This window comes from Helicoverpa armigera, chromosome 15, assembly GCF_030705265.1.
Source record: "Helicoverpa armigera isolate CAAS_96S chromosome 15, ASM3070526v1, whole genome shotgun sequence".
NCBI classification, from domain to species: domain Eukaryota; kingdom Metazoa; phylum Arthropoda; class Insecta; order Lepidoptera; family Noctuidae; genus Helicoverpa; species Helicoverpa armigera.
Window position 1 is genome coordinate 10,189,443 of NC_087134.1, and position 22,853 is coordinate 10,212,295.

Consider the following 22,853-nt stretch of genomic DNA (forward strand, 5'->3'; position numbering starts at 1 on the left):
ATGTATTCTCAACCCTAATTAAATTATAATAATCATCATGTGATATTGTATACCCAATAAAAAACAAATGTGTACTAGCCTATAGCATTTTTATTTGGTCAAAACAGTCACGGTGTCAAAAGTAACCAATGCGCCCTGTCTAAACCTATTCGAATACAACAATCTTATTTGACTAGATAATAATTATATTATATGTCGTCAATATAAAATATTCAGTCGATAACGTATATTAATATACATAAGTCACATAATACAAGTCATGCTTAGTATATAGCTTAAATATTTATTCATCAATGATGATATCACGTCCGAAGTGGCTCTCCCTGTAGGAAAATAATAAAAACGTTAATAATTAAACAGCAAAATGTTTTTTTAAATAATTTTAGAATAAGTTGCGGAGTCAAAAATAAAAATCAATCAAGTTCTGTATTTGCTTATGGATACGTTAATGTTAGAAATTTTATCAACCGATGTAGCAACCTTGATAAGTAATACAAATATTTTTGTTTGAAGATCATTTTTAAGTTAACAATTTTTTTATATCTAGAAAACTTTTCAAGAACATGGTTTGAAATTTACAAGATCAAAAGCTGTATAGATTTGACAAAAAAAAAATTAAAAAAACAAGGTAATTTGGCTGTTAAACAATAATACTACTCACAGCCTCATCCATATGTTGTGTGTAGCGAATGGCGCGGCGTGTCGGGCGGCCAGCAGAGCCCGCTGGCACGCGAGCGCCGTGCTGCTGTCGCCTGCTGCCGTGCGTGTGTGGCACAGCCACTCCAGCATCTATTTACAACACTTATCTGTACTTCTATACTTATAAAGTTTGAAGCCTGAAGGCCCCAAAAATACTGAACAGATTTAAAAAATACTGTTGGAAACCTACACTTTTCCCGCCCGAGTAACATAGGCCACTGCCCATACCGAGGATGAGTAGTTTCATCCCCGTACGGGCAGTGGGTCCAACAGGACGCGGATGAAACAGCAGGAAAACGGCTAGTACCTATGTTATAATTATTCTTTTTAGAGTCCTTTGCAGTCCAAAATATTTCTTGAAAATTCTCCAATTCCAAGACATCTAACCATAGAACCAAATGTAGAGCAGAGATACCATAACGGAAAATAAAGTAGCATCGCCAAAATGCGGGTGTTCGGACGAGGAACGTTATTAGCTCCATCATAAGCCTTTTTTGGAACCCGAGCCCTTCGTTTGTTTACTCGTAACTAACCGTTTTGGTCACGCCCACTATATGTTTTTGACCGAGAAAATAGCGCTGCACATATCTGCTCATCTTCGTGCATTTAATACATCAAACTTGAGGATTATAACCCTCACCTGCAGAGTGCAGTTAGCCCAAGTGCTCCTGGTGAGCAGTTCGGCAGCAGCAGGCGGCAGCAGGGCTTGCCTGGCGCTGCGGCTGCCACACAGCTGCTCCTCAGACTCCAGCGCCCACAGCCCGCTGAACACCACCACGCATAGCATGAAGACATCGCATAGGTACAGCTTCGCCGATTTGTCTTCAGTTCTGCAACATTAAGTGGGGATATAAGGATATAAAATTAAATACATAACAGTATGGGAATAACGAATGATATAGGAGAAACCCAGCCACCCAGTAGCTAAGTGAAAGCCTCGCAAACAGATGGATCATAAGGTTACGCAACGCCTCCTGCGATCAGTCCTTGGATGGGTGACCATGTTGTAATAACGAGTTATTTCGTGTTTTGGAATGAATGTTTAATTGCTGAGTCTCGGCTGTCATTTGAACATCTTTGGCGATTGTTACGGGAAGTCAGTTGTTCCATGTAATGTTCAATGGAAAGTTGCAGCAAAGTATATTGATATTAAGTACACTATTTTTTCAACCCAAACATATTTCCTTATTACGTCTACTAAAGTATATAACTAAAAAGTATCTTACTCGTTGAAGGCGACTTGCGTCCGTCCCATGAGCTGCAGGAACCACTCCCTGGTGGCCTCGGCATCCGGCTCGACTGCCTTCAGCGCCGGCACCATGCAGCGCAGAGAGTACTCTTGTTCGCTGCAAAGTTATAATTATTGTAAGGTGAGGTAAGTGATAGAAAGGGGCAGGTAAACTCTTAAATAAGGTTTTACATATTCATCTGATATACTCAACTGGTATTTCACGTACATTACATAAGTTCATAAGAATATAAGGGAGAGTACATAAGGGAGTATGTATTTGTATATCTAAGTAAGTAATACTGGCGTCGGCTGACATTGAACATCTTTGGTAGACGTTACAGGAAGTCAGAAAGAAACCAGTAAATCTGACATCAGTCTTACCAAGGGGTATTGGGTTGCCTGGGTAACTGGCTTGAGTCGCTCCTTGTAAAACACTGGTACTCAGCAGCATCCGATTAGACGGGTAGCCGACCCCAACAGGGAAAAGGCTCGGTAGATGATGATAAGAAATACTAACGTGATCTGGCTAGCCTGAGCATCAATAATCTCATTGAGCCAGTTCAGCGCGTTACTCGTTTCAGGTAGCGCAGCTACAGCGCAGCGCACTGCACTCGCCTTGCGCAGCAGCGGCGCCGACACCGACCACCAGCCTGACGGTGACGTCATGCGCTCCAAGTACTTGCTGGATAGGCTGCGGCAGCAGAGCACGAATGATGGCCATGCCTGACAGGGAAGAAGAGATTTTTTAAATTCGGCAAAATGAAAAAGTAGGCAAATTGACTGACAAGCTGAAAACTCTCACAAGTTGTAAATGTGATGATAAGTATGATAATTATTTGTTTGAGTGTATAGAAATAATAAAAAAAAAATAAAGGGACAAGGCTTGTACATACTAGCTAGTTGCTGTAGAAAATGTTTGACGAAAATTAAAAAAAAAATATATTGACCATATGTCCGTAAAATCAAATCAAATGGTTAATTTGGCAAAGAATATGGATACAAAATATACTAATTTTTTTACTGGAGATTTTTAATTGAATAAAAAATTACTGAACACAATTCTGAAACTGTCACAGACAATATAACGGATTTTATAAGCAATTGATATACATACGATATTACTTACCACATTATCATCACTAATCATAGAGAAATACTGCTCGACTATCTGCGACAGCAAGGTCCTATTGGCATCATGTATCTTATCGCACTCCAGACACTGCCTGATCTTCTCTATCTGCTGGATGAACAGGTGCTCCTTCTCATCTCCTCGACCCTTCAGCTTGAAGCTGGAGACGGCGGCAAAGGAGTCAGAGAGAGACTTCTCTATGGGAGGCCGGAGGGAATTTGGTGGCATGCTTCGGCAGAGTATTGGCAGAATGTCGAAGACTAAGATGGTGTCTGATTCCTGGAAGAAAGGTTTATTAGAAGTTTTGTGAAAATGTCAAGTCAAGTCAAAAGATCGCTGAATTTTCTGATTCTGTTGTGAGAAATTATTTTTTCTTAAAAAAAATGTGTTCATAAAAAATATAAACAATCATAAATTTAAAAATAACAAAATCACAATTTTGCCAGACAATACAATAAAAGTTCTGTAGTGACAATTTCAATAAGTTGATGAACCTTTGAGAGCAACTCTCAAATAGGCAAAATTCCAAAATGAGGTAAGATCTCCAAATAAATAACTGCTTTATTGCAATAAAATATGCTGAAATCACTTTCTTATTTTTCTGGTTTTAGATATCAAAAGCAAACTCCTCACCTCAGCACTCCCAGAGCTGACTCCCTGCAGATAAGTCTCCAAGATCCTCCTCCCGGACGGAGACACCTGAGCCTGCCTCGCCGCCAGGGTGACACACCCGCGCCTCCACTCCAAGCCTCGGTGGAACACCTCGGGTAAGAAGCATAGGTCGAACGGAGGAAGAGGTTTGGGGAACTCTGAGGTAAGAGCCTGGAGTATGGCGAGGAGGACCGTGTCGGGGAAATCGTAGGAGGGTGATGTGGCCTGAAAAGAGAGTTTTATTTTAAAGAGGAACACATAGTGGCTAAGATATAGCTGCATTGGTCCATCGATCATAAGGTTATATACAGTAGAATTCATATATAACGACTTCGCTTATAACAACTAATCGGTTTTAGCGACGATAATCTTTACTCAAGTTAGGTTTCGTATATAGGTACTAAGACAATATAACCGTTTAGTGCGACTCCGGTTTAAGCGACCAACTGCTTATAGCGACCAATATTTATTATAATACGTCCGGTTAAAACGACACACGCGCTATGTTTTGTTTACCTACGCACTCGCACCCCCGCGTTCGTATCGTTTAAACCTTCCCTGGACCTCTACAAACATTCTAAAACCAAAATAAGCCAAATCGGTCCAGCCATTCCGGAGTTTTAGTCAGACTAACGAACAGCAATTCATTTTTATGTATAAGAAGACTAGCCGATCCAACAAACTTCGTATCGTTTAAACCTTCCCTGGACCTCTACGAACATTTTAAAACCCAAATAAGCCAAATCGGTCCAGCCATTCTCGAGGTTTAGTGAGACTAACGAACATCAATTCATTTTTATATATAAGAAGATAATAATATGTATTCGTAAGTTATGTATGTATGTACATTATTGTACATGTTAAGATATGAACTTAAGAAATAATCCGTCCGTTTTGTGCGTCGTCCGGTTAGTACGACATAGTATCGTCGGTCCCTTGAAGGTCGTTATATCCGGATTCTACTGTATATTGATCCTGGCCGATTTCGGCCACAGCGACTTGGATCTGCGCTTAATTTTGAAAGCTTCGCTGGTGTGCTCTCCAGTGACTGACAAAGCCAATTTTTGCAGTGAATGTCCGTCCACATTCACTGCAAGTCAGCACTCCTCCGATATAGGTGTATTGTATGGCCGCGGGTGGTCGGGCCTTCAGCTCATCTCGCCTAGCGTCGAGCTGTTCTCTCCGCCGGCTCTCAAACTCGCACACCTTGTCCTTAATAGTCCGCCTCCATTTGGTCCTATCTGCCGCCATAGCCTCCCTGTGTGACGGATCTAAGTCACATCTCTTCATGTGGCGTTTCAGCACATCTTTGTACCGCAGACGTTGACCACCCTGCTTACACTTGCCAGTCTCCAGCTCTGAGTAGAAGACGCGCTTTGCTACTCGGGCATCTGACATCCGGGAGACATGACCAGCCCAGCGCAGCTGTCGACGCATTAGATAGGCCTCAATACCGCTGACATTAGCGCGTCTAAGTACTTCCGTGTTACGAACACGGTCCGACCACTGGATGCACATAATGTCACGTAGGCATTTTAGATGGAATCTATCTAATGTCCGAATATGCTCGCGGTAGAGACACCAAGTCTCAGAGGCATATAGGAGATTTGGCAGAACTATTGCCATGTACACAGCTACTTTTGTAGAGAGCTTTATGTCATGTGAGCGGAACACCTTGGCACGAAGTCTACCAAAAGCTGCAGCAGCTGCTCCTATTCGGCTGTTGACTTCGTTATCAAGGAGACACCTGGATGTTATGGTGCTGCCAAGATATTTGAATTGGTTTACTTGCTTATCATAAGGTTAGGTAACGCTTGGCGCGGTCGGTTCTGGTCGACTACTTATATCATAAATACATCCTAATTGTTTCGGAAAGCACGTTGGTGGTTTATAGCTGTCATTTGCCAGAAAATCTGATAATCATGGAGTATCGGGTTGTTTGTGTAACTGGATCGAGGAGTTCAGATAGAATCGCTTTATATAAAACACTGGTTATTTTATCCTGGTATGGGAAGTAGTTACTTCAGGACCAGCCGGTCCCCTTTGATTCGTGTACAGTTACCTGTCTCCTGAAGCAGTCCACCAGTCCCCTGGCCACGCTGGTGGGGTGCAGGTGCTGCAGCGAGGCCGGCTCGTGCCGCTCCAGCGCGTACTGTCCGGAGCGGTACCCGCGTACCTCGCGCTCTGTTCGTGTACAGTTACCTGTCTCCTGAAGCAGTCCACCAGTCCCCTGGCCACGCTGGTGGGGTGCAGGTGCTGCAGCGAGGCCGGCTCGTGCCGCTCCAGCGCGTACTGTCCGGAGCGGTACCCGCGTACCTCGCGCTCTGTTCGTGTACAGTTACCTGTCTCCTGAAGCAGTCCACCAGTCCCCTGGCCACGCTGGTGGGGTGCAGGTGCTGCAGCGAGGCCGGCTCGTGGCGCTCCAGCGCGTACTGTCCGGGCGGTACCCGCGTACCTCGCGCTCTGTTCGTGTACAGTTACCTGTCTCCTGAAGCAGTCCACCAGTCCCCTGGCCACGCTGGTGGGGTGCAGGTGCTGCAGCGAGGCCGGCTCGTGCCGCTCCAGCGCGTACTGTCCGGAGCGGTACCCGCGTACCTCGCGCTCGATGAGCCGGGCCGCGAGTCTAGATACCCCTCCTAATGCGCTCAGGTTCGTGTACTTAAACACTTCTGGCCAGATCTCGCCTGAAAAGGTCATTGTTTCTTCATATTTGAGAAGAGAAAAAACGCCTTTTGTCTCGGATAGTCCAAGGCGTTGTCCTAATTGGCAGCGATCGCGCGATGGCGCGATGCGTTTTTCATCGCACGATCAAAGTGGTCGCACGATGACCTAACAGGTGTCCTAATAGATCGCGCGATGTCTATCGTGCGATGCCGTCGCTCCGTCACGCTTACGCCACTTTCACGATGGCTCTTTATAGAGATGCACAGTTTTTGCTGTCGGGCAATATTATATCCCATGCTCTTTCATTTTTCAACCTGTTTTTATAGTCCTCACTCTGTTTATTCCAAACAATAGGATGTAAACGTACTTGGTTAATTAAATCTTCTTCGAATGTCATCTTGTGTGTAACAGAATAGCCAAACGAAGAATGAAAACACAAAAAATGGCGTCCGGCCACGAGCGAGCCGAGTACCTACTGTGTGTCACTGGTGTTGGCCCTTGCCCCTTTCGTCCCGCGCCCCTCGCGCGTCGAGGCATCGCGTACGTATGTAACCAATTAGGACACTCAAAAGAGATCTGTTGCTTTGATTACATGATCGCACGATCAAACGCATCGCACGATCAATATTAAGCATTTCATGTGCTCGCACGATTACTTGCGAGGTTCAAATAGGACACTCTGATGAAATCTGTATGTTTGAACTTATCGCACGATGAGAACGCATCGCGCCATCGCGCGATCGCTGCCAATTAGGACGACGCCCAAGACTCAAGCTTGGACTTTACCGAAACAAAGCGGATTCTTTAAACAACGAAAACAATTACTTCGCTAAGGGATGCTATTGAATGGGAGTTACAATGTTTGAATAACGGAATAAGGTAGGCATCGAACGATTGCATGCAATATGTATTTTTTTATCCATTAGTCATATAATACATAGGACAATCTACTGTGGCCAATACCCATAAAACTAATTTACTTGTGACGGCACACTTATTGCACGGTCTACTGACAATAATTTGAGTTCGACAGGTTGATGAGAATTGGGAGTATGAAAACTACCTTATATACAAAAAAAAATCAAATAATGAAAACTGTCCCGGCTAGCGTAGCCACTGCAAAGAGATCGTTTTCTACTCTAATGTCCATTTATACATGTAAATTGCACGAAAATTCATATCCGCCTCTGATATACTATCTATTACTGTCCAACAGAGAGACCTGAATCTTTTTACACTTTTATATAGAAAAATAGTGAGCTGTGTTTGTTTTAAAACTTAAACAAAAATGCTTCCCATTGTAAATTCTGTCTTTCTTGTTGCTTTTCTTAATCGAGTTTGTACAACAATTCTTCTTCTTCCTTGCCTAGTCACTTGGGGTTGGCAAAATATGTTCTTGCTCAATTTCTCTTAAAATTATGACCAATAATTTTCATTTTACAACATTCAATGAGGAATAAATAAATATGCAATAGTTCATTTCAATTATAACAAAGAGTGACTCACATGGTACGTAGTCTAATACCTCTTCTGGTCTTCTGGCAGCATCAGCAGGGGTCTTGCAATATGATGCTGGTAGTTTCACTGTCCTCCTGTATATCTGAAAGAAAATATTACTTTTCCATCCAGACTCCATCTTCTTAGCACATTGGTACGACGTTGTATTCGGTTACACTAGAAATCCGAACCGAACAAAATTTTAAAACATTGTTGGGAAAATTTAAAGGCTATCAAGATAAATAATAGTGTGAAACTTCATCCGCATCACGGTTTGCTGTTTAATTTCAATTAAATCTGTTCATCAAGTTTAGAGTTTTTATCTATGTAATAGTACTGGTGATGATGATGAGATCAGCCAGCTGCGCAGGACATATTATAGTGCACAAGCATTTATGCAGACGCAGGTGTACTCACTATTCCTTCACTCTCATAGCGCGATGCGACGGCAATCCGACACGACCGGAAAGAGATCATGGCATAACTATTAGTTCACTAACCTCAGGTACATCAGCGAGCTTATAATCATCGATCTTGTACGTAGCGAGTGCATCGCAGCCAGCCTCCACCACTTCAGGGAGACTACCCTCGGCCACCACGCTCCATAGCTTGCGAACTGCCTCGGAGATCAGGTTGTCGAACTCAGGAGTGGCCACCCGGAGCGAGGGCACTTCGCTGAGGAGCTGGCAGATGCTGGGGTGGAAAGGGTGTTTGTGATCAGTAGTTCAGATGATGAAGTTGTGTGTGAAATGACAGTGGGAAAGAGTATGTGCGAAAAACAAAGGAGGAATACATAAGGTTCATAAGAGGAGTACACTAGAGAGCACATACGAGGGTACATAAGAGAGTACATAAAGGGAGTACATAAGAGAGTACATAAAAGTGTACATAAGAGAGTACATAAAGGGAGTACATAATAGAGTACATGCGAGTACATAAGAGGGGTACATAAGGGGAGTACATAAAGGGATTACATGCGAGTACATAAGAGGGGTACATAAGAGGAGTACATAAGAGAGTACATAAGAGGAGTAAATAAGAGACTACATAAGAGGAGTACATAAGAGTGTACATAAAGGGCGTACATAAGAGTACATAAGGGAGTACATAAGAGAGCACATAAGAGATAAAAATCTGTTGAAAATGAAAAAAGTACCTATTCAATATTACACAAACGAAATATCTATACTAATTATAAAGCTGAAGAGTTTGTTTGTTTGTTTGTTTGAACGCGCTAATCTCAGGAACTACTGGTCCGATTTGAAAATTTCTTTCAGTGTTAGATAGCCCATTTATCGAGGAAGGCTATAGGCTACTTTTTATCCCGGTACGGGAAGTAGTTCCCACGGGATGCGGGTGAAACCGCTGGCAGAAGCTAGTATTTAATAAGAACCAACCTGATCTGCACAGTAGGCCTATGATCCTTCGCCAGCTTGGGCTGTAAGGCTGCCCACGTGGAGTGCGGCGCCAGCGCGGCGCAGCGCCACAGCCGCGCCAAGGACTCAACACAGGCGACTGTTACCACGGCCCCGGAGCGGTCGGTACAGCGGTTGAGGAGCGATGCGATCACCGACACTAGCTCTAGCCCGTGGCTTGAGGGGCTGATCAAAATTTTACGAACGTTAAAAAAAAATTACAAAAGACAGCCCCCAAAATGGCCTTCACCATTTCCGCTAGTGCATTTTTTGGGAAGAAGTGGCGCAACAAACTAGCTTGGATTGGAAATGTCAATATGTTTAAGAAACTGAAAAGATTGGAACAAATTAAAGGTTCGCAGTTGAGTAGCCTTAGATAAGCGACTGTGTCATAATGATAAATGCTTGCCGCATCGCGATCTCCGACTCCAGCTCCAGCCCATGATTTGACGGTATGGTGGTGGACAATACAATATGTTAACAAAACCCTGTCCAAGCCGAGAGGGTATTGTTAGGATAGGTTGTTTTGTTTGATTGTGAATATGTAAAAAAATATATGTCAAAAATCAAAAATCTAAAAAAAAATATTGACGACCAAAACTGTCAAATGTTGGAACAAAAAAAATCTTTAATTTAGACAAGTCGTTCAAATAAACCTTACAAGATTTCCCCTAACTGACAAAGCCAATTAAATAAAGAACTAAAATGGGTATATTTTTCTATTAGTTCACCTATTCCACTCACACTAACTTAAAATACGTCCTAGACTATACATATAGCTACAAACATACCGTATTTCACAGATGCGTTGTACCGACAAAGCCTTAGCGATGTCCAGTTCCCATTTGAGGTCGTCTGGTCTCCCGATATTCTGGTCCACCAACATCTCTTGTAAGTACGGGAAACATCGCACCTGGGCACAGAAGAAATTATTACAAGAATATTGTGCATTTACCAGTATCAAAACCTGTAATTTAAAGAATGAAGACAAAAGAATGAAATGGCTTGGGTTTTGGCATCATTTGTCCTTTTTTTTGTTACTCAGAAATGCGTCTCTGTGGTTGATTTAAATATAGATAAAAGAAAAACAAATTGATTAATAGCAAGATTGGAGTTCCTAAGGGTACTACACTAAGCCCAACGATCTAATTAATGTGATGTTTTCACAACAATTAACGAAAGTATTAAAATCAGTGGGCAATAAGTTAGGTACCTGTGTTTCTGCTAAACTGGTGTATATCAAGATGAGGAGGGAAGTAGGCGCTCCCTTGTTCGACTTTATCTTCTGTAGCACTTTTACTATATCTGGCACATTCTCCTGAAAATTGCAAGAGGTTGAGGCTTTATTAAAGAAAATTTTTTCCAGGCTTAATATCTTTGGTATTCTAAAATTATTATTATCAAGTTTACAAACATTAATTTTCAAAACTCACTTTACTTTTCGCCATTAAAGGCAACGCTTTGAAACACTGCAGTTTCACAGCAGGATTCCTTTCATTAGCTATCAAATACACCAACAATGGCAACATCTGCACTGTAAAATCCTTGTTATTTTGCACCAAATCCACAAGTATCTTAAGCACTATTAATATTATCTCCTCATACCACTCTTCTTTACGTTTCTCCATAATCATACCCATAAAAAATGGTAGCAATTGCAATTTGACATCATCGTTTATCGAAGATAGAGATTCAAGCCAACTTTTCAATTTGTCCGGGTCATCTCTTATACGCTCCCAATTTTGGTTGGCCTTAAAAACGATTGATAGACGGCTGTCTGAGTATAATAAAGCTTGGAAGGTTTTATTTGCTTTTAAATTAGGCGAATAAAGTCTTCGGTCGTCTTTGTAGTGGTGCTTGTATGTTGTGAGTATTTTGGAGCCGACTTTGAGGGCGGCTGCGGTGAGGTAGGACGGGAGGTTCAGCCACTGGAGAGCTTGTGCTACGAATACGTTCAATGATATTGCTGAGTATTCGTATTTACTGATTATGTTGAGAGCTGTTGATTGAAATGGATATTAGTTAATTCGTAATTTATTTGAATACTGTGTATTTGCTTCTAATAAAAAAACAAGCGATTATATGACTTTGAGAGAAAAAAAAATGGTCGAGTTATTCATTCACTTTTCTTTTCATAGCTCCTGGAACTGTGTCCTTTTCAAATCTGTCCAGTAGTTTCGGAGCATTTAGGGTACATACTTTAGGAAATAAAAAGCTTCAAGATAGTTTTAATTATTAACAAAACCTTTAAAATACTCACCCAAATTCAGCAGGTCGAGTAGATACAAGGCGGACGTTTCAGAGAGATTCTCAGCTAACAGCATGAGCGTGATGCCTGCCACAGAACGCAGCTCAGGCGCGTCGAGCGCGAAGCAGCGCTCTAGCAGCACGTAGCAGGGACGCGGGTCGCGACTGTAATGTTAACACTTATCTACGTCTATACTGATATAATAATATATACAAATAATATTTATCACGGGCGGATCTAGCATTCAAAAAATAGTTGTAGGCACATTCATCGATACAAAACATTCACATTTATTAACGTCAGGGACATTTGTGGAATACATAGGGGCAGTACAACATAGAACAAAATGACTAGAGCAGATGTCATTACAAATAGCGCTCAAAAATGTGGGTGTTCGGGGAAAGAACGCTCCTACTTGAGCCACAAGAAGGCGCCTACCTGACTTACGGAATCTCCGCTCGTCTTCATTTCTTACGTGGCTAGTATTAAAAGCATACATAGGGGTAGTCCATAAAGGACAGGACCCTATATAAAGGAATTCTTAAGAGGAGAATATAAGGGTAGAGTACACAGGGGAAGCACATAAGAAGTATCTAAGCGGCGATCGAGCCATCTATTAGCGCTGCACATCTGTCACACAATGTCAGTGCTACCATACTAACCAGAGCTTCATAAGCTGGTTGGATACCCGGGCGAGCATGGGCAGCAGTGCCACCACGTGGTCGCGGTTTTGTCGGTACAACGCCGCCTCGGTCACAGCGGTGTATGCGGCGAACGAGCGATCTATTAGTGCTTCATTGCTAATCTGGAAAAGTATTAAATTGTTACACTTCTCTACACAAATAAAGGGAATTCATTATGAGGAGTGAAACTCTAGGTTGTAATTTGTAATGTAGTTTTGGTTTCAGCCTTTATCAACTCAAGCTATTTTGCAAAATGCCTGCCAGAGCACCGTGACCGTATACAAGACATCGACACTAAAGTAAGGTTGCCTAAAAAATGCCTTCTACAGCACCATAACCATATACAGGATGTAGACAATACAGTCAAGTCGCTTATTCTTTATCCAGTTACCAAGCAGAGCATTCTTTTATCAGATCTAGTGATCAAAGACATGTGTCCTCCTGTAACTAAAGGAATACATATGCTACATTACTATGTCTTAGTTTTACGATTGTGTTGTGTATGTTTTTTCTTGGAGGTCCATTAAATAAAATAAAAAGCTATGTATACCTGTTGACAACTAAGACAGGCAAATATGAGTGAAGACTGGGCGGTGCTCTGTGGTAAACCAAGCAGCAGCTGCCAGGGTTTGATGCTGCTCTCCCTCTTGGGGTGGCAAGTCAGCCAGAGGAACACTGGCCTCAGGAGTTCTAAGCTGTTTGATGATACACTGGAATAGAAATATTCACATTATTTAAGATTAGATCTGTTTATCTAAACATCAATTGCATGGTAGTTTAGTGAATACTTTTGAAAGTACACAATTTATAATATAACTCAAGTTGAAATTGCCTAGGTGCAACACAGATCTTGGATCTTGTTGTTCCTTTAACACAATTTAACAGTACATAATTAACTCATGTATCTGTTTTTATAATAATTTTCTTTCACCTTAAAAAAGTCAGTGCATTTAAATGTACCCTAGATGGTTTCCTTAAAGTTGAAAATTCAATGGCAAAAATAGCAAGATAGAAGAACAAAAATATTGACCTATAACAGTATCCAGCTACTCACATGTAATCAGGATGTGTGCACAAAGAATGCATTTGAGCGAGGATAACATCTTCAGCTGCTTTATTCTTCTCGAGTACCGTGATGAACAGGTGTTGCGGAGACTTGAGGCTGAACTGGCACTTGTACTGCTGACCAGGCACCAGGCGCGCCTTCAGATCCAGGATGAGGAGACCAGACATTGTAGATATTATTGCTGAGTAGTTGCTGAAATAAATATGGAACCTTATACTTGGAGATCATAAAGTAAGTGGATAACAGAAAACTCATTATTCATATTCATTTTTGGGAAATAAATGTCTTAAACCGTAAAGGAGAGATCTGGGAACTTACTGTGTGCTAGGCAATAAGGTGACCACAGTAGACATGGTATGAGCTATCTCCAGGACTCCTAGCTCCACCAGCGCCAGCAGACCCTGGCACGCTGTCATGCTGACCGTGGCATCCGTCGAGGAACACTTCTCCCTAAGAAACTTCAGCTCCTCATTTTCATTCACAAACCTTTGACGTTCAATAGGCTTGTACTTCGATTTGATAGTAGCGAGAAGCTTGTCGATCGCGTTAACTATTAGAACACTGTTTTTAGTGTTCAGTTTGTATTCAATCTCATCCATTTTATGGATACTTTTGTTATTATTTGAGTTATATACGAAAATCGCCCGGCCAGCTGGTGAGCAGCTGGAGCTGGCATAACACACTGACACTTCACTGACAGTGACATGGCATTTGTAATGGATATTATTTTTTTATTCTAGCAATGAATAACAAAACCTCTTCCACATTGAGCATTACCCACTGAAATCAGGTATATAGAGATTTAAAGCATCTTAAACTTAAAAATATTGAAGGAAGTGTTCAGAGCCTATTTACGACTTTTGTTTAACATGGAAATCTGTAGGTTTTTTAAATTAAACCATGTACAGTTCTGGCAATTCCGCTTTCTAGCTGTCACTATGACATAAATTGCAGTCCAGGCCTCAGAATCGGGAATTGTTTTATTTTTATCATGTTGTCAAGCTTTTACCATATAAATTGACGGAATTCATGCCATACTTACTTAAAATCTATGTACTGGTTTCTGCTTGTGAATTGAAAAAATAAAGAAAGCAGTGATGCCAGATTGGGGGGATTCCCCCCAAATTTGGGGGTATTTTCTGCCCACGGGGGATTTTTTGGGGGGAACAATCCTTTGGGGGGATCAGCGGGGGGATTAAAAATTGGCTTGGAGGGAGTTGGAGGATTTTTCGGAAAAGTTTTATGACTGAACGTGACCAAATTACTTACTACTTCATTTGATTCCACCATAGAACCACACACAAAAATGCAGTTGGTGATAAAACTTACGGACATATAAGCAAATTGACATCAGGAATTTTGTCGTTGCCTTTTTCTAACGCTGTTGTGGAAAGAACTTTCTCGCAAGTTGCGATTGATTGAGGATGTGTTAATTTTAAAGTAACTTCAAAGATGCTCAAGAGATTTAACTCGCAGAAAATGTATGGAACTGCAGCCGACGACGCAAGTGAGGATGCTGATCCAGTAATGGAAGCGATTGCAAAATTATTATAAATTATTATATTTAAATAAATATTTTTCTAATCACTGGGGGGGTTTTCTCTCAAAACACTAACATTTTGGGGGGATTTTGGGTGAGATTTGGGGAGAATGCTAGATCATCATCTGGCAACACTGAAAGAAAGAAAGCATTTGGGGCTTGGCGAGTTGGAATTGAGATATTGAAAATAACAAAAACATTACTGAAAATACACTAAACCCCTTGTAAAAATGTCGACGCCTCCAAGAGAGACCATTCAGAAACAAATCCAACAGGACTGGGCGAACAGGGAGTACATAGAAGTGATTACTGGCAGTATTAAGAAAATCACAGATTTCCTCAACTCATTCGGTACGTACAAGACCAAAACATGTTTAAAAATGTAGAGCACCTAATCCAAATAGAACTCGGTCAATCATTTTGTTACAAAAGTGAAAAATTAACAAATAATACCGCTGTATGTACCTATTGGTGATTCATTGGGAGCAAGTTACAGTTTGCAACTTTGTTGATAGATAAAAAATGTCTATAACAGTACTTCCAAAGTTTTCTCTTCCTGTTACCATCTGAAGGATAAAAATAGCTAGTATTCAACTACCTATTATTACAGTATACAATTAAGCTGACAATATTATCACCTGTAGCTTTAAAAAATGATGTCATTCTATTATGATCTTAATGTTTTCATTCTTTATTGTGATTATAAATGCAATTGTCTCTCAACTCTTCAAATCCGGAATATGTTATGTCCACTTTTTTTTGCAATACCATGGAAACAAAAAACTTTTTATTAATTATGGATGTTTTATTACAGATATGTCCTGCCGCTCACGTCTTGCTACCCTGAACGAGAAGCTAACCTCTTTGGAAAGGAAGATTGATTATTTGGAGGCTTGTGTAAGTAAAACCTTTATGCTACCTTCCTCCTTCCAACACTTCTTAAGCTCTAAGAATTCTGAATAAAAGCAATTGAAAATGAAACCTAAAGATTAGGGCACAGAACTATTTATGTTGTAAATATTGTCTATGCAGCACCTCCCAATAATATGAACACACATCTACATAAGAACTTATCAGTACATTTAAATTGAACGGAACAAAATTTTTAACAGAAATGCCAACCTGGAATACAAAACCAGGAGATGAAACTAGTGGATGGATCAAAACCTGTAGAAATATAGAATTATTTAAATTATAAGCCGTAATAATATGATAGTCAAATTGTACATTATTTTTTGTAGTTGAATTATTTTTTTATTGTGTGTGTGATAAGGCAACTTTTCATTTAAATTATTTTTATTTATTTACACCCAGATGGAAAAAAGAAATAGGGAAAATTGAATTTATTAAGAAAAATACAGTAATATGAAAAGTTGAATCTCTTGTATTAAAGACTGCAATGGCATAACTTTTGCCAATATATCTCTCAAACTATAACTTGTCATGAGTATTATCTTTTTTAAAGACATATTTTTTTACAATGTTTTAATTTCTAAACTCATGAGGACCAATTTTTTCCACTGGTCACCATCACCAGTGGCTCGTTTCATAAAAAAAAAAAAACAAATTTTTGTTATTTTTACCTTTTTCATTTGTTTTCAGGTAACTAAAGGTGAAACCCTGACATAGTCTGAATACCATAAGTAAACAATATTTAGATTTATGTTTAAGTTAAAATTCCATGAGATTTGTATGGTTTCCATTTTTATAATTACTCTATGCTTGTTTCATATTGTAGATTAGAATAATTCATAGTTGATAATGTAATATTTAAGTATACAAAATTAGTATATCATATTGATGTTAGTAGAAGATCTTGAAGTTGCTTATTTATTGTAATTATTGTGTATTTCTAATTATTACAATGTAATTGAGCGCAAAACGGCACTGCCCCTCTTAGCAGTTCAGTCAATACATTATTTTATAGTATTATGTGACTGCTTGTAATATTATATCTATCTGAAAATATATACTGTAGAAAAATCAAATCTGTTTTTAAATAATACATAACATATCGCAATTTTGAATTAAAGCATTTACAGTAAACAGCTTAAAAAGGACTTCTTTATTTGCAAGAAGTGGTCTAACATAAAACATGACGACTTATACAATAAAAAACTATTATTATGATATATTAACACTGTTATTAAAATTTATACTATATTTTCTCCAATAATATAGCGACGCCTTGTCCTCCACCACAGCTGGACGCAGCAATACCTCTTTTTAGATTACGACGCCTGAAAAATATTCAAAAATTTGGTTACATATTTCAAACATCTAGATTTTAAAAGTATAATCGTCCATGCCATGGCTAGTCCATGAATGTGGACTGATTGCCGTTATCCTCACAAAAAACCTGATAGAACCATCCACATTTTTTTTCAATATTATGGCACTGACTCTAATATTGAACATTCTAATATTGTTTTTGCATCATAAAGGCAAGTTTAATTATTTCTTAAAATTAGTTTTCGTCATTTCCCAATAAACTTGTTTTTGAGGGTGTAACGATTATACCTAAGTTCATGGACGAGATGTGTAACCATCCTCGCGCCGGTGGCCGACACCGGGTCTCCCATTGCCAGCGCTCCACCGCTCACGTTCGCCTTACTTTGGTCTATCTTCAGCTCTCGGGTGGCAATGACAGCTTGTGACGCAAAGTTCTCGTTTATCTGTAAAGTTGGAAGTTAAGTTTTTAGTAAACTGAGCAGGGGCGTTTTCTTCCTTTGCAGTTGATAAAAAGGTTGACAACTTATCTGGCAAAGTGCTCACACCCAAAATGTAATTGGTGACTTCTTTTCAGAAGTTCTATGCTTTTCTTGATTACCTTAATGGTAATTTGTGCCACTGCGCTCCAGATTTTCCTCCTACTGCTCGAAGTTTCATCTTCTCGTTGATTTTCTTACAATTTGGACAAGGACATTATATGGTATATGAACTTACCTCGAACAGATCTACATCTCCCACAGTTAGCTTCTGACTGTCTAGAAGCTTCCTAATAGCCAGGACTCCGCCCAAACCCGCATCTTCTGGGTTCACTCCTACACAGGTCCATCCTGCAACCCTGGCTAGAGGTTGAAGACTGTGCCCCCTAACTGCTTCCTCATGAGCTAGGAGAAGAGCTGCTGCGCCATCTGCTGGGGCCTGTCAATTATAGAATCGTAAGATCATTGGAGTTTGGAGCCACCAGGTCATAAAGCGATTTGCATTGAGGCATCTTCTTCTGGACTGTTGTCCAAAAAGTACTTACAGAAGTGTTTCCAGTCGTCAAAATGGTTCCATTGTCGATTAACGTTGGCAATTTACTTAAATCCTCACTTTTTAACGACTGTCGTGTTTGATCTTTGTCAACCAGTATTTGCTTCTTTTTGAGAGTTACTTCCAGGCTTACTAACTCTTGTTCAAACGCTTTTGATTCCTCAGCTGCAAAAAACGCGTTAAAAGTTGAGAGTCAGCCATTAACTGCTATATTTTTGTGACTTATACAGAGTATATGTTGTAAATCAACATGATTATTATTTAGGAAAACATTAATTTTATTTGCTGATCAAAATCTGCAGAAAAATGTATAAAAGATACCTGCTTTCCACTTCAAATGGCTCTGCAAAGCTAACTCATCAACATCTTCTCTGGTAACCCCAAATTTTTTCGCCAAGCTTTCCACCATTTTCTGCATCGTCAGTCCAGTATACCCGTCAGGAATCTGCCTCTGTATGTGGTCTTCAAACCTGTATGGTGTTCCCAAAGCTGTACCAAATCGGACATTTCTCACCAGCATTGGCATTGAGGACAATAAGTCAGTTCCTCCTGCTAGAGTTATCTTTGAATTGCCTGTTATGATGTCCTGGAATGAGTAAGATAGAATTTACATTATAAGCTGCTTTGTCGTGTTCTAAAACTTCCATTTTGATTGGCCTTTCTGTCCCCTTTTTTAAATATTTTCGCTGCTTACCACGGCACTGTTGATGATGGCTTGCAGCCCAGTCCCGCAAGCCTTGCTGACGCCCAGAGCTGGGCTACTGATAGGAACTCCTGAGTATATGCCACAGTACCGCGGCGTCTTGCCTCCATCGCACTGGCTTAACTGAAAGTAGAGCAAAATTAGCAAGTAAATAATGCTTTTACTTACTATTTCTAATCAAGATTTATGCTAAGAAATATCTTACAAAATTAACGTTTCCAACAACGGTATTGTCAATGAGCGAAGGTTCTAAATTGGCTGCACGTATGGCTTCCTTGGCCGCGGTTGCAAATACTTGATATGCTGGCAACTCTCGTAGAGGTCCGCCATGACTGCAAAATGGCGTTCTTTTCGCGCCAATTATGAAAATGGCTGAAAAGAATACATTAAACTTAACATGATTGTTGTTTTATAGTTAAATGTTATCATGCTACCTACGAGTATTTACTATCTTTAATTGGATTTTGATATTTGAATGCTTGAAATAATCCACAATAAATAACCTAATAATGGGGCTTACTTATCTTTACTACTTATTAAAACCCCAACGAAACATAAAATACAATAATAACCTATTTAATTACATAATATCAAATAGAAATTCAATAAACACCGCTTCTTATTACCAAACTAACCAAATAGGTATCTGATAAAAGTGATCAACCTGAAATCAACTGTAAAGCTGCGGACTAAAGTTCAAAATCCTGTCAATCAATATTTATCATCTTGTCACTAAAATATATGATACATATTGACAAAAAATCTATAAATTCAAAACTAACCTTTGGTACTAGACGCCATCTTGGAATTAGCAAAAAACAAAACAAACACGATTGGTATGGAACGTGTTTGGAACAAAACTTGCGTTTCTACACTAAACAGTTGATAGGTGTGTTATCAACGCGAATACAAAGTAAATTGTGTTGATATGAAGATATTACGTAGTTTGAAGATCAACATCCATTTTAAAATGCCAAGATAGTAATGTTTAAGATACTGTTTGTTTTTATTTTTAACAGTACAACGTTCTCTGCTTCAAATAAAATGTTGCATATATTGCATTGCCCTGTTCTCATTCTCAATTTATTTGGGATAGCGCAATATATTTTCTGCATCCATTAGTCAGCCTCGTACTACAGTCCCTTCTTGGTTAAGGTCTTTTTGACTTCTTTCAGGCGGTCTGCCCTTCTCTCATCCACATTAATCTTTGGGAAAATAAAAACCAAGGAACAATGAAAAAGATACGCGTAAATAACAAAAATAGTTCAGTTCATTTATTTCATTACGTATTTACAATTTTGCTCGGAGATCGTTTCAAATGACTCATTTTGACGTAGAAGACCTTTAAATTAAACAGTTTCAAGAAGCAGAGCGATTCCTTGTCCACCTCCAATGCACGCTGAACCAATTCCTCTCTTAAGACCGCGACGTCTGTGAAACAAGAAAAAAATCCAAAGTTAAAAATATATCCCTCACCATACAAGCTTTAAGCTTTGACCTACAAGTTCCTGTTATGTTACCTGAGCTCATGAGCAAGATGGGCCGTGATCCTAGCGCCTGAAGCTCCAACAGGGTGTCCCATAGCGATGGCTCCGCCATTGACGTTCAGTTTGCTCTGATCGAGACCCAGTTCTTTAGCGCACGCTAAAGTCTGAGCTGCGAAAGCTTCATTGATCTGTGAAGTAAAAAAAATACCGTCATCAATGAGGAAAACTTTTGTGGTCAAGATGTAGATGATGATTTAAAAAGTAACAGACTTTACTTTGATACCATTTAACTTACCTCAACCAGATCGATGTCATCAAGTTTCAGTCCGGTAGCACTGAGCAGGTTTTGAATAGCGGGCACGGGTCCAATGCCCATGACAGAGGGGTCCACTCCTACCACAGACCACGCCAGCAGTCTCACCAGGGGCTTAAGGCCATGTTGCTTAACAGACTCCTCGGTTGCCAGGATCAGGGCTCCGGCACCATCGTTGACACCCTTTGGACAACATTATTGGTCTTTTGACATGGTACGATTTTAAATCCAAATGATGGTAAATAATGTAAGAAGTAATGAAGACATTGTAAAAAACTACATACTGTGCAATGTTTAACTGCGAATGAAACTCACCGAAGAGTTACCAGCAGTAACGACACCTCCCTTCCTGAACAGCACGGGCAGTCTACTTAGCATTTCAGTGGTGGTGTCGGGGCGCGGGTGTTCGTCTACTTCCACCACCTTCTCCTGTCGCTTGACCTTCACTGTCACGGGGGTCATCTCAGCTTTGAACACTCCTTGGTCATGCGCTGTATAGAAATGACAAGCGATTAAAAGCGGGATTGAAACAAGGACTTGACTTATTACTTTGACACAAGCCAGGGTTTTTAATAAACCAACCTTCTAAGATTAGTTGGGTATTTACCTGCTTTCCACCTCTGCTGTGACTGCAGGGCAAACTGATCGACCTCCATCCTCTGTAAACCATACTTCTCAGCCAGATTCTCAGCCGTTTCAGGCATGGTGAAGTTACAGGATGTGTCCAAAGATGAAGTTGTTAGAACATCTTCGAAGGGCATCTTTGCTCCTAAACCAACTCCGAACCGAGTGTTCCTGACGACGAAGGGTACTGTTGACATGTTTTCTGTGCCTCCTGCTAAGGAGATATTGGCAGCTCCAGTAATTATGTCCTGTGAAAGCGAGAATACATTGATTACTCTTATTTTTGGAGTGTGACGGAGCCCTGAAGACTTACAAGGCAATTCTAGGCATAAATAACTGTCGAATGTGGTTTAATGGTAGATCTTACCTGTGCACTGTTCACGACAGCTTGGAATCCAGACCCACAGAGGCGGCTTATTCCAAGAGCTGGCTTTTCTTGCGGGATGCCTGATTTGAGCGCTGCATGACGGGGAGATAGTCCGCCATCGGATGAACCACTGATCTGCGAAAGAATGAAACCTATTTAGTAGGCGTGGCACTTGGCTCTCCCTTAACCAGTTACTAGAGGAAAGGGTCTGTGGTAAGACCATAACTAGTCAAAGTAGAAATTTTAAGAATCCGGACATTCTAAGACGTTTTAAGTACCTACCCCATAGACCTGCCCGATATTGACAGTGTCGATGATCTCCGGGGCCACGCTGCCGGATTTGAGAGCATCCTTAGCCGCTGCAGCCAGCAGGTCTGATGGGTACACCTCCTTGAAGGCACCTCCAAATCTACCGAATGGTGTGCGCTTAGCCGCTACTATGAAAATACCTGAAGAAAGAGTAGAATGTGTTAGCGGTGGATCTAAAGGTCACATAAACTCCCAAAAAAGATCTTAGTCCTTATTTACTCTTGATTTTAAATTGGAGTAGATAATATTTTCATACCTTTGACATTTTGAGCTCATCAAATCAAATTCGTGATATTTCAAACAACAACATAGGTACTCGAGGCCCGTGTGAATAAATAACCTTGATCTTCATTTGTTTATGTGGACATTGAACCCTGTGTGAAAGTCCGCTTGTTGCTATTTGAACCTTGTGGTATTAAAGATAAGGTTGATAACAGCTTAATTCGAAGACATGCCTGTCTAATTTGTAAACAATGGTGTAAGTTTTTTAGTTTTATTGTGTTATTTAATAATTATGATTTAAATGAATACAAACAAGCGGCAAATTCACATGGAACAGCAAGATTTTTACATAATGATGATGTGAGAGTAGGTAAAGGTGTCTAAATATTATATTAGATCCTGAATGCCGAGTTACCGGTTTAACTCTAATATCATTATAATTACTCGCCCAGCGACCATATATAAGTGTGTTCATAACCAGAGAAATCTTGTCAACAGTTCAATGAACCTTCATATTCCCGCGTCCCACATAAACATACTCAGCTCGTTAACATTACATAAAACATTAATAAACCAACCTTTATTGATAACGACGGCCATCTTTATTTAAGCACACACGTCGACACACTACCAAACTTCACCGGTTATGGATTTGTGATTATCATGAACGCACCCAAACCTATATTGCGGGATTATATTTTATCTTATTTTTAAGTGTTTACGCGAATCGTCCGCCCGCTGTAA

The 22,853-nt window shown here is 40.2% G+C and overlaps 4 protein-coding genes across 6 annotated transcripts; 1 reads left to right on the forward strand and 3 right to left on the reverse strand.

Annotated features, from left to right (window-relative positions):
• Positions 1-72: 72 nt before the first annotated feature.
• LOC110379968 (focadhesin) lies at positions 73-13,962 on the reverse strand. Of its 2 annotated transcripts, XM_064038128.1 has the most exons (19): positions 13,602-13,962; positions 13,272-13,475; positions 12,768-12,927; positions 12,197-12,339; positions 11,547-11,698; positions 10,720-11,285; positions 10,500-10,604; positions 10,078-10,199; positions 9,269-9,472; positions 8,372-8,564; positions 7,881-7,974; positions 6,192-6,394; positions 3,693-3,935; positions 3,057-3,338; positions 2,448-2,653; positions 1,926-2,045; positions 1,340-1,529; positions 662-789; positions 73-323 (listed from the first exon to the last, which is right to left on the reverse strand). In XM_064038128.1, the coding sequence occupies exons 1-19, from the start codon at positions 13,880-13,882 to the stop codon at positions 284-286; spliced, it is 3,636 nt and encodes a 1,211-aa protein (XP_063894198.1). In that variant the 5' UTR covers positions 13,883-13,962; the 3' UTR covers positions 73-283. The 2 variants fall into 2 exon arrangements, with proteins under 2 accessions (XP_063894198.1, XP_063894197.1); XM_064038127.1 differs by lacking the exons at positions 73-323; positions 662-789; positions 1,340-1,529; positions 1,926-2,045; positions 2,448-2,653 and having other exon boundaries at positions 3,179-3,338; positions 5,773-6,394.
• A 979-nt stretch (positions 13,963-14,941) lies between these two features.
• Positions 14,942-16,811, forward strand: Hspc300 (Haematopoietic stem/progenitor cell protein 300). Of its 2 annotated transcripts, none has more exons than XM_049844995.2 (3): positions 14,942-15,174; positions 15,638-15,720; positions 15,936-16,067. In XM_049844995.2, the coding sequence occupies exons 1-3, from the start codon at positions 15,054-15,056 to the stop codon at positions 16,002-16,004; spliced, it is 273 nt and encodes a 90-aa protein (XP_049700952.1). In that variant the 5' UTR covers positions 14,942-15,053; the 3' UTR covers positions 16,005-16,067. The 2 variants fall into 2 exon arrangements, with proteins under 2 accessions (XP_049700952.1, XP_021195491.1); XM_021339816.3 differs by lacking the exon at positions 15,936-16,067 and adding an exon at positions 16,426-16,811 and having other exon boundaries at positions 14,943-15,174.
• Positions 15,883-19,724, reverse strand: LOC110379969 (3-ketoacyl-CoA thiolase, mitochondrial). The gene is made up of 8 exons (XM_021339815.3): positions 19,570-19,724; positions 18,993-19,159; positions 18,779-18,910; positions 18,406-18,670; positions 18,077-18,249; positions 17,770-17,970; positions 17,344-17,498; positions 15,883-17,063 (listed from the first exon to the last, which is right to left on the reverse strand). Exons 1-8 carry the CDS (start codon positions 19,586-19,588, stop codon positions 16,982-16,984), a joined length of 1,194 nt encoding a protein of 397 aa, XP_021195490.3. The 5' UTR covers positions 19,589-19,724; the 3' UTR covers positions 15,883-16,981.
• Positions 19,725-20,039: 315 nt separating this feature from the next.
• On the reverse strand, positions 20,040-22,846 carry LOC110379955 (3-ketoacyl-CoA thiolase, mitochondrial). Its single transcript, XM_021339793.3, has 8 exons — positions 22,688-22,846; positions 21,861-22,027; positions 21,579-21,713; positions 21,195-21,459; positions 20,903-21,078; positions 20,570-20,770; positions 20,308-20,462; positions 20,040-20,218 (listed from the first exon to the last, which is right to left on the reverse strand). Exons 1-8 carry the CDS (start codon positions 22,707-22,709, stop codon positions 20,137-20,139), a joined length of 1,203 nt encoding a protein of 400 aa, XP_021195468.2. The 5' UTR covers positions 22,710-22,846; the 3' UTR covers positions 20,040-20,136.
• Positions 22,847-22,853: the final 7 nt, after the last annotated feature.

Excerpts from the sequence above, each read along its gene's own strand:
- LOC110379955 (XM_021339793.3), bottom strand. The coding sequence starts at position 22,709 with ATGGCCGTCGTTATCAATAAAG. Across the intron at positions 22,028-22,687 it reads GGCCGTCGTTATCAATAAAG|GTATTTTCATAGTAGCGGCT; the intron begins GTTGGTTTATTA and ends CTCTTTCTTCAG. Across the intron at positions 20,771-20,902 it reads TTACTGCTGGTAACTCTTCG|GGTGTCAACGATGGTGCCGG; the intron begins GTGAGTTTCATT and ends TGTTGTCCAAAG.
- LOC110379969 (XM_021339815.3), bottom strand. Across the intron at positions 18,671-18,778 it reads CCATCATCAACAGTGCCGTG|GACATCATAACAGGCAATTC; the intron begins GTAAGCAGCGAA and ends TACTCATTCCAG. Across the intron at positions 17,064-17,343 it reads CATCTCGTCCATGAACTTAG|GCGTCGTAATCTAAAAAGAG; the intron begins GTATAATCGTTA and ends AATATTTTTCAG.
- LOC110379968 (XM_064038128.1), bottom strand. The coding sequence starts at position 13,882 with ATGGATGAGATTGAATACAAACTGAACACTAAAAACAGTGTTCTAATA. Across the intron at positions 13,476-13,601 it reads ACCTTATTGCCTAGCACACA|CAACTACTCAGCAATAATAT; the intron begins GTAAGTTCCCAG and ends TATTTATTTCAG. Across the intron at positions 324-661 it reads CACAACATATGGATGAGGCT|GGAGAGCCACTTCGGACGTG; the intron begins GTGAGTAGTATT and ends ATTTTCCTACAG.
- Hspc300 (XM_049844995.2), top strand. The coding sequence starts at position 15,054 with ATGTCGACGCCTCCAAGAGAGACCATTCAGAAACAAATCCAACAGGAC. Across the intron at positions 15,175-15,637 it reads AGATTTCCTCAACTCATTCG|ATATGTCCTGCCGCTCACGT; the intron begins GTACGTACAAGA and ends GTTTTATTACAG. Across the intron at positions 15,721-15,935 it reads TTGATTATTTGGAGGCTTGT|AAATGCCAACCTGGAATACA; the intron begins GTAAGTAAAACC and ends AATTTTTAACAG.